Genomic DNA, 9,095 nt, shown 5'->3' on the forward strand with positions numbered 1-9,095 from the left:
AAAAAAAAAAAAAAAAAAAAAAAAAGAAAGTATCATGGGTACCCTCTCATAGACTACTCTTTAGAACCAGGTAGTTTTAATATTTTTGCATGAGTTGTATTGATTGGTCTGTTTATGCCTAGGCTATTTTTTTGGTTGTTTGCCATTAGCTATTACTTTGTTAAGAGTTAAGCTGTGTTCAGAGTGGGCAAAATGGCGAGGTTCAGGTTATGAGCTGCCTAGAGTGCGTGAAAAAGCAGTAATTTTGGTAGATCTTGAGGTTTAGTCTTATTTGTGAATACCATGGAAATCTCAAGGTTATTTCTATTTTTTTTTTAAACTTTACTTTTTTATTATTTTTTGTTGTTGTTGCAGTTTTGCCAGGGTTGGGTTTGAACCCACCACCCTCAGTATATGGGGCTGACACCCTACTCACTGAGCCACAGGCACCACCCTCAAGGTTATTTCTAATTGTTGCTTTATAATCACGTATTTGTCATTTAGCTTTGTATTTAAATGTACACATTTTATGGGAATCTTTACATTTAAAAATTTTAAAGAGAGATGGGGGAATAAATAGTTCTTAACCCCTTACCCCCCGTGCTTTAAAATCTTTTTCCTAAGCAGTTTTAGAAAGCTTTATTTTGGCTTGATAGGTGATTTTTAACTTGTGCTTAGGGCCCACAGAACCACAAATCAAAAAATTAATTATTTCACATTACAAAGTTTATTTAGAATTGTGTTTCTAATGTCTGGGGAAGGCCTGGAATTTAGAAAGAATGAAAATGCATTCTTTTATTGGTGAGTTGCTCATGTTGGGGCTTCTTTCTTGTAAGTTCATTGGTTTCTTTTTCTTTTTTTTTTTTTCTTGAGACAGAGTCTTACTACGTTGCCCGTTGTAGAGTGCTGTGGCATCACAGCTCACAGCAGCCTCAAACTCTCGGGTGTAAGTGATTCTCTTGCCTCTACCTCCTGAGTAGCTGGGACTGCAGGCACTGACCACAATGCCCAGCTATTTTTTGGTTGCAGTTGTTGTTTAGTAGTCTCAGGTCAGGCTCAAACTCACCAGTCTTGGTATATGTGGCTGGCACAGTACTCACTGAGCTATGGGCGCTGAGCCAGTTCATTGGTTTCTCATGGTTTAATTTTAGATGAAGTACAGGAAAGAAGTAGGTGAAAGTGGTTTAGAATGAGCTTTGAGTTTAGAATTTTGGGGGTTTTTATTGAGACAAGTCAAAAAAAAAAGGTAGAGTGCTGTGGTGTCACAGCTCACAGCCACCTCCAACTCTTAGGCTTAAGCATTCTCTTGCCTCAGCCTTCCAAGTAGCTGGAACTATAGGTTTCTGTACAGCACCCACCTAGTTTTTTGTTGTAGTTGTCATTATGGTTTTTTGCAGGCCTCGGCCGGGTTTGAACCCACCACCCGTGGCATATATGGCCTTACCACTGAGCTATGGGCACTGAACCAGAGGTTAGAATTTTAAGATCCGTCTCCATTTTGTGGTTGCCTTGTTGAAAATGTGCCTTTAAATGTGACTAGAAAGGCATGATAACTGTGTTGTTGAATAATGGTATCTTTTTTTCTTATCTCTCATCCCTTGAATCAGATAGTGCAAAAGATTTCGTTTGATAGATTTTATCAGTTCACATTTTCAATCCAGGTACCATTAAAGAGCGTTTTAAAAAGGAGTCAGTAGTAATTTGGTTGGGAACATCAGAAATGTTGGGTGGAAAAAGTAGGATTTATACTTGCACGTGATGAATATTGACATTTTCTTTTCCCCTGTCTTATAAACGATGTATTTATTATTTTAAAGATATATTTTAAATATATCAGCTTATTGACTAACTTTGTAATACTGAAAAATCTTTCAATATGCACTTATCATAGGTATAGAGTACTCCCACATTGATGAGTAAAGGATTTTCGCTTTTGTTTTTAGAGGGGTATGTGGTGTTTCGTTTTATATGTTTCAATTTTTGAAACCATAGCTTTTCAGTGTAATTTTGGTATGGTTATGGCATGACTTAATTGGAAGTCATCCAATTTTTAGATTTGAAAAATTAACCATTGGCTCGGTGCCCATTGCACAGTGGTTACAGCACCAGCCACATACACGGAGGCTGGTGGGTTCCAAACTGGTCTGGGCCAGCTAAACAACAATGACAACTGCAACAACAACAAAATAGCTGAGCATTGTGGCAGGCTCTTGTAGTCCCAGTTACTTGGGAGGCTGAGGCAGAGAGAATTGTGTAAGCTCAAGAGTTTGAGGTTGCTGTGAGCTATGATGCTAGGACACTCTTCCCGGAAGGACATAGTGAGACTCTTGTGTCAAAAAAAAAAAAATGAAAGAAAGCAATTAACCATTAACGTTTTTCTGAAATTGTATAATTGAACAATAATATTCTACCTGTGGGAGATCTGTTTTAGCAATTTCATATTTGTTATAATTTATACCCCAGGTTATAGTAGTATGACTAATGAAAACAGATAGATTAGTGTCTCTGCTTATCTTGGGGGATTAGACTTAAGCCTATTTTTGCAGTTTTTTGTTTGTTTGTTTGTTTGTTTTCAGCAGGGCTGGGTTTGAACCCACCACCTCTGGTATGTGGGGCCGGCGCCCTATTCCTTTGAGCCGCCTGACTTAAGCCTATTTTTGTAGACATTCTAGCCAGATCTAAAATTTTGTTCTCCTTTCTCCATCTCTTGAACAGTTATAAAGTACTTATAAAGAAATTTGGATTGGGCTCGGTGCCTGTGGCTCAAGTGGCTGGGGTGCCAGCCACGTATACCCAGGGTGGTGGGTTCGAATCCAGCCCAGGCCCACCGAACAACAATGACAGCTGCAACCAAAGAATGGCTGGGCATTGTGGCGGGCTCCTGTGGTCCCAGCTACTCGGGAGGCTGAGGCAGGAGACTTGCTTGAGCTCAGGAGTTGGAGGTTGCTGCGAGCTGTGCTGCCACGGCACTCTACCCAGGGGGACAGCTTGAGGCTCCTGTCTCTTAAAAAGAAAAAAAAAATTGGATTATTGATTGGGTACCTCCTTGCCAGTAGGGATCTCTTATTGCAGTCTAAAGCTCCATTTAAATGTATTTGGGAGGAGGACTCAGCACTGAAATTGCTCAGCAATTTTTATTAGCCCACCACCATCCTTTACTGTGTTTGAAGTGAAATCTCTTTATTTGATATTTTAGTGGGGAGATTTCAGGGTCTTCAGAATGTCTTGTAAGTCTTTGTTGTACAGGTAAAGTGATCCTAATCAGGTTTGTTTAATTGAGCTTCCTTGTGCAGTTCATTTATTGAAATAATTGTTTGTGACTTGGCGCCTGTGGCTCAAGTGGCTAAGGCAACAGCCACATACTAAGGTGGCAGTTTCAAATCCAGCCTGGGCCCGCCAGACAACAATGATGGCTGCAACCAAAAAATAGCCAGGCGTTGTGGCGGGTGCCTGTGGTCCCAGCTACTTGGGAGGCTGAGGCAGGAGACTCGCTTGAACCCAGGAGTTGGAGGTTGCTGTGAGCTGTGATGCCACAGCAGTCTACCCAGGGTGACAGCTTGAGGCTCTGTCTCCAAAAAAAAGAAAGAAAGAAAGAAATATTGTTTGTACCATTAAATATTTGCAATTAGGAAACTGTAATAGTAGTTCCTTATGATAACTTTGTTTGAGTTATAAAAAATTGTTTTTGTTTTGTTTTAGTTATAAAAAATTAGTAATTGGAATAAGTGGTTACAAGATTGATCTTAGATTCTCAAGAAGAATATTTGATTATAGGCAGATTTAAAAGTAGAGTTAACAGCAAGGAGAGAATGACTACAGTTTTAGTTATACTTGTTAGAGAACTTTAAAATATGTTTGTCCTTTTAGACTGGTAGTCTTCCTTGTCTAGGGTTTAGTGAACACAATTAATGTTTTTAGGTAGTCTTTATATCATCTGCCTGTGGTACCTAAATAATTGACCTGAAATAGATCCGTAATTATTAATACCTTGTATCTTTCTTTCTTTTTTTTCCTTTTTTTTTATTATTATTACATTAATGCAAACATGGGCCTTGTATCTTTCTTAATAGAACTTACATCCTTGTGATTACCTGTCCAATTTAGTTATAGACACATAGCTAGATTGATAAGTCTTTTTTATATCCATAGGTGTAAACCCTGGTTTTTACCTGAAGGTTTTTTATCCACAGAATTTGACAAAAGTCTGAAAATAAAAAGTAACTAAAATCTGTGAAATCTTCCTTCAGAAGCTTAGAGAACAAAGTTGTAAAATCAATTTTGTGTGTAGCCTTGTGAGTGACAATCTGACTCTGAAAGTACAAGATCTATATTTGATTCATTAACTGTGTCTGTGTGGTAGATTACTTATTAAAAAGGGCTGTTTTCTTTGATTGTCACAGCATATTCAGGGCTAAAGAATCTTTACTATTGCACTAATAATCCAGCTTGCTGATTACTACTTCTATATATATGTTTGTATTTTCAGTAGCAATTAAAATAAGTAGGAAGCAAAAATAATCAGCTACTCTGGCCTAGCTACTTAATTTAAGTCTGTTAGAACTTGTGCCTCTTTTTTGGCTCCTTTGGATAACTGGAAATCTTATTAAACTTTATTGTTTTTGGAGGGTAGGTATAGGTCTAGGTCAGTGTTACTCAAATTTACTAGTATGGTAGTAAAGAATCATAATAAGTGTTAAAAATGTAGACTCAGGCCAATTTTACACTGGTAATCCTAGTACTTTGGAGGGTGGAAGCAGAAGGATGACTTGAGCCCAGGATTTTTTTTTTTTTTTGAGACATAGCCTCAAGCTATCCCCCTGGGCAGAGTGCTGTGACATCACAGCTCACAGGAACCTCCAACTCCTGGGCTCAAGTGATCTCCCGCCACCTTAGGTGTATGTGGCTGGTGCCTTAGCTACTTGAGCCTCAGATGCCGAGCCCCAAAAAAACTTTTTATTTTTATTTTTTGAGACAATTTCCTCTTTAATTAGCTAGATTTAACCATTTCACAATGTTTGTATACTCAAAACATCATGTTGAGTATGATAAATACATATACTTATCTGTAACTTAAAAAATAAGTTTAAAAATAAATACAGTGAAACAGAAATCTTCAGAGGTTATTAAAATGATTTCTTCCATTATATTTGCTATAAGCATTATAAATACCTCAAAGCTTGTGATGAATGGCCTCTATTGGGCACATGAGAATTTTAGCATCTCTTTTTTTTGTAATTAATTATTTTTTTATTAAGTCATAACTTTGTACATTGATGCACTTATGGGGTTCAGGGTACTGCTTTGATATACAATGTGAAATGTTTACGTTGAACCAAGTAACACATCCATCACAATTACACTCATTTCTTAATAGTTTTGAAATGTACCATTGCATCATGCACATTAAGTGAGGTCTCCCCAAATACCCTCCCTTCTCCCATATCTCCTCTCTCTACCCCTCTCTCTTCTCTTCCCTTCTACTTTATGAACTATAGTTATGTTTTGCCATTCATATGATTGTGTAGGTGGTTAAAAGAACTTTTTACTTATTAACTTTCCCACTAGCAACGTGAATGTCAATCTCATAGCTTTAATCAGTGTAGTATAGTAACATGAGCAAAAATACATAGGTATATTAATTTTAATTTAATCCTTATTTTAATTTACATTTCTAGGTAGGTTGATCTCTTTTTGTTTTGTTCATTAGATTCTTTAAGAAGTGTTTTGTGTCCATTTATCTACTAGTGTTTTAGGGACAATCTAAGCTGACAAAGTTAACAAAATCCCTTTGGGAGAATAAATAGACAAGTAACAGTGGTAAATTTGATAAGGTCTACCAAAAATTAAACATTATGTAAGACTTTACTAACAGACTTAGATTCAGAATTAAGATATAATTAAGATATAAGATAAAGCAAAAGGTCACCAGAAATTAACCATTAAATGATGAAGAGAATGGTGTTGGATTTATGGATTTTCCTCACACCATTCAATTTAGTATACTACAGACTATAATTAGATATTAAAAAATAAAAGGAATATTTCTCAATAAGTAAGGAATCATCTAAGTTTAGTAGCAAATATAAATATTACCAAGGAAAATATAAAAGATTGTGCCATGTAAAGATTTAACTTCTGGAATTTAATAGCAGCTCATAACTGAAATATAAAATACTGGCCAGGCATGCTGGCTCATGCCTGTAATCCTAGCACTCTGGGAGGCTCAGGTGGGTGGATTATCAGAGTTCAGGAGTTCCAGACCAACCTGAGCAAGAGCAAGACCCCAGTGTGTACTAAAAATAGACGGGAAAAAACCTAGCCTGTCATTGTGGTAGGCACCTGTAGTCCCAGCTACTCAGGAGAATGAGGTAAGAGGATTGCTTGAGGTTGCTATGAGGTGTGATGATGCCACGGCTCTCTCCCCAGGGTGCAAGAATGAGACTTTTGTCTCCATTAAAAAAAAAAAAAAAACATTAGGCATAGAGGTGCATGTATATAGTCTCAACTCCTCAGGAGGGTTGAGGTGGGAGGATTGCTTGAGCCCAGGAGTTGGAAGCTGCAGTGAGCTGTGATAATGCCACCACACTCTAGCCCAAATAACAGAGCAAGACCCTGTCTCTAAAGGAAAATTAGATTCATGCTCTGCTAGAGATGTTCATACTATGCTGTGTATATTTTTGTTTTTAATTGTAGAAGGCAGTAGGGCATCTTTGCTAATTGCAGAGGTTTTGGGTCCCCAACCCAGGGCTGAGTGTGCATTAGAGCAAGTTAATGAATATTTTCAAGCATCAGTTTTGTGGAAAAGTGGAAATAATTATAACTCCTAGGATATTAAAAATTACTAAACAAGATAAGTCCATGTCAGGTTCCTAGCCCATAATGAATATTGAGTGAGTACTTTTTTATTTTGGTCTTACTAGAGTTATGTTTTCTCAGATTTATTTTCTTTGATTAATATTTGAAACCTTTCCCAACCAGATTCAGAAAATTTTTCCAATTTGATATGTAATTGACAACCTAAAACTTAGTGCATGCATTTCTGGTTGTGTCAAGGTAATGCAAATGTGGCACTTTTCAACACATATTGTAGTCATTTCATACTGAAAATTTTATAGCTAATTTCTTCCTTTGATTACAGTGCCCATATAACTCCCATCAGCATGTTACCAGCCTCTGCAGAGTAAGTAGTATACTTGTAGAAGACACATTTATAAAATTCGAAATATTACTAAGCTATAGAAATGAAAATCGTGTATTGTATTTACTTTAGAGGAAAGATTGTACATAGGTGGTAAATTAGTATTTCATATACTGTAGGAACATGAAAGAATCCATTGCCCTATTATACAAAATAAAGATGAGCTTTCTTTAGATGATTTTTTTATCCTTTGAAGTAATTGAAAAATGTTGAGAGAGCTTTACATTTTCTTTATAGACATCACATAAAAAATATGAACAGTACTCATAGTTTCTTTTATTTAGCTGAGTATTGATAAATACTTTGCTTTATAAATGAAGTTTTGAAAAGTTTTAACTATTTAAATGGCCTTCTATATAGTGAGGAATGAATTATTGGGACAGTTGTTCTCACCCCATGAGACATGATTGTGACATTATGGTTGATTTGTATAGGTTCATCTGTGTGGATAGATTTCACTTTAAAATTTAAGCTAGTATCATGTATTTCTTTTTACACTTTGGTTTACTCATTTAAATGCCATAATGATTTGTTTTACTGGTATAGATTTCAACATTTGTGTTTATGTGGCCTATCTAGGTAGAGTGACTCTTTCTCACTATAATGTGTTCTGTTATGTAGCATTTTAGAAAGAACAATTAGAGCAGCTGTGGAACAGCACCTTTTTGATCTGCAGAGCAGCATAGATCATGATCTTAAGAATTTACAGCAGCAAAGTCTGGTGTGTAATAATGAAGCAGAAAGTATTAATTGTGATGGGGAAGGATCTAATAACCAGTAAGAACCATTTTACTGTTATTTGTTGTTTGTTACAAAACGGTCTTGTTACTTAAAAAATTTTTTTATTTAAATAATGGGGTTTTGTCTATCTTGGGGATTGCTGAAAGTCACAGTGTAGAAAGTGACTTTGTGTCTATTTGTATGTAAATGATGGAGTCTTGTCTGTCTTGGGGATTGCTGAAAGTCATTGTGCAAAGTGACTTTGTGTATATTTGTATGTGCATCCATGACATCAAAAATGTCATAACTTTTTCATAAAGCATCTTTTATTAGGTCCAATACAGCCAGGTTTTCCTTCTTGAACACTAAATGAAGTAATAAGTTTACCTTTGTGGATTATGTTGTATGAAAAGTAATTTTTTAAAATTAGATTCATACTCTATGCAAGAGATGGTCACACTGTGAGGGGCGGGCGTGTAATGGTCTGGACAGATAGATATGTGTATGTGAGAGCAGGTTTACATCACTCTAATGCATGTGGTCATTGAGTGAAATGGTGGGCAGAATCATCTTTTGCTATTGTGACCCCCTGCCCACCAGCCTCTCCCTTCCCCACGTTTTGTTAGGTTTGTTATTAATACAGGTTGAACATCTCTAATCTGAAAATTCAAGGCTTTTTGAGTACTAACATGATACTCAGAAGAAATGCTCATTGGAGCATTTTAAATTTGGGGTTTTCAGATTAGGGATGCTCATCTGGCAAGTATAATGCAAATATTCCAAAATCTGAAAAAAATCTGAAACACTTCTGGTTCCAAGCATTTCAGATAAGGGATAGTCAACCTGTAGTTGAATTTGTGTAAGTTTAAAAGTACCTGTAATTAATGTGTAATGTTACTTTGCTTTAAATGGAGGAAAGCCTCACTTTCTTTCCTGTTACCCCAGCCCTGTAGTTCAGGATATGTATGTGCCTCTTTCAGAGACCACATGGTAATGATTTCATATGTCAGTTTTTTGGGGGGGACTGATTAGAAGGATGTATTGAAATTTGGAAGATTCGGCTCGGCGCCTGTGGCTTAAGCGGCTAAGGTGCCAGCCACATACACCTAAGGTGGCGGGTTCGAATTCCCAGCCTGGGCCCACCAAAGAACAATGATGGCTGCATCCAAAAAATGGCCGGGCGTTGTGGCAGGCGCCT

The 9,095-nt window shown here is 36.8% G+C and overlaps 1 protein-coding gene across 1 annotated transcript in view; it reads left to right on the forward strand.

Moving 5' to 3' along the window:
* FAM13B (family with sequence similarity 13 member B) overlaps nt 1-9,095 on the forward strand; it is a 97,818-nt gene that overhangs the window by 49,689 nt on the left and 39,034 nt on the right. Inside the window, exons 8-9 of the mRNA XM_023514687.1 lie at nt 7,118-7,159; nt 7,799-7,954. Of these exons, the coding sequence (XP_023370455.1) occupies nt 7,118-7,159; nt 7,799-7,954 (198 nt within the window). The remainder of the gene's footprint in view (nt 1-7,117; nt 7,160-7,798; nt 7,955-9,095) is intronic.

The sequence above is a fragment of the Otolemur garnettii genome, unplaced genomic scaffold (assembly GCF_000181295.1).
Source record: "Otolemur garnettii isolate 467f Iridium unplaced genomic scaffold, OtoGar3 scaffold00003, whole genome shotgun sequence".
Classification (NCBI taxonomy): Eukaryota; Metazoa; Chordata; class Mammalia; order Primates; family Galagidae; genus Otolemur; species Otolemur garnettii.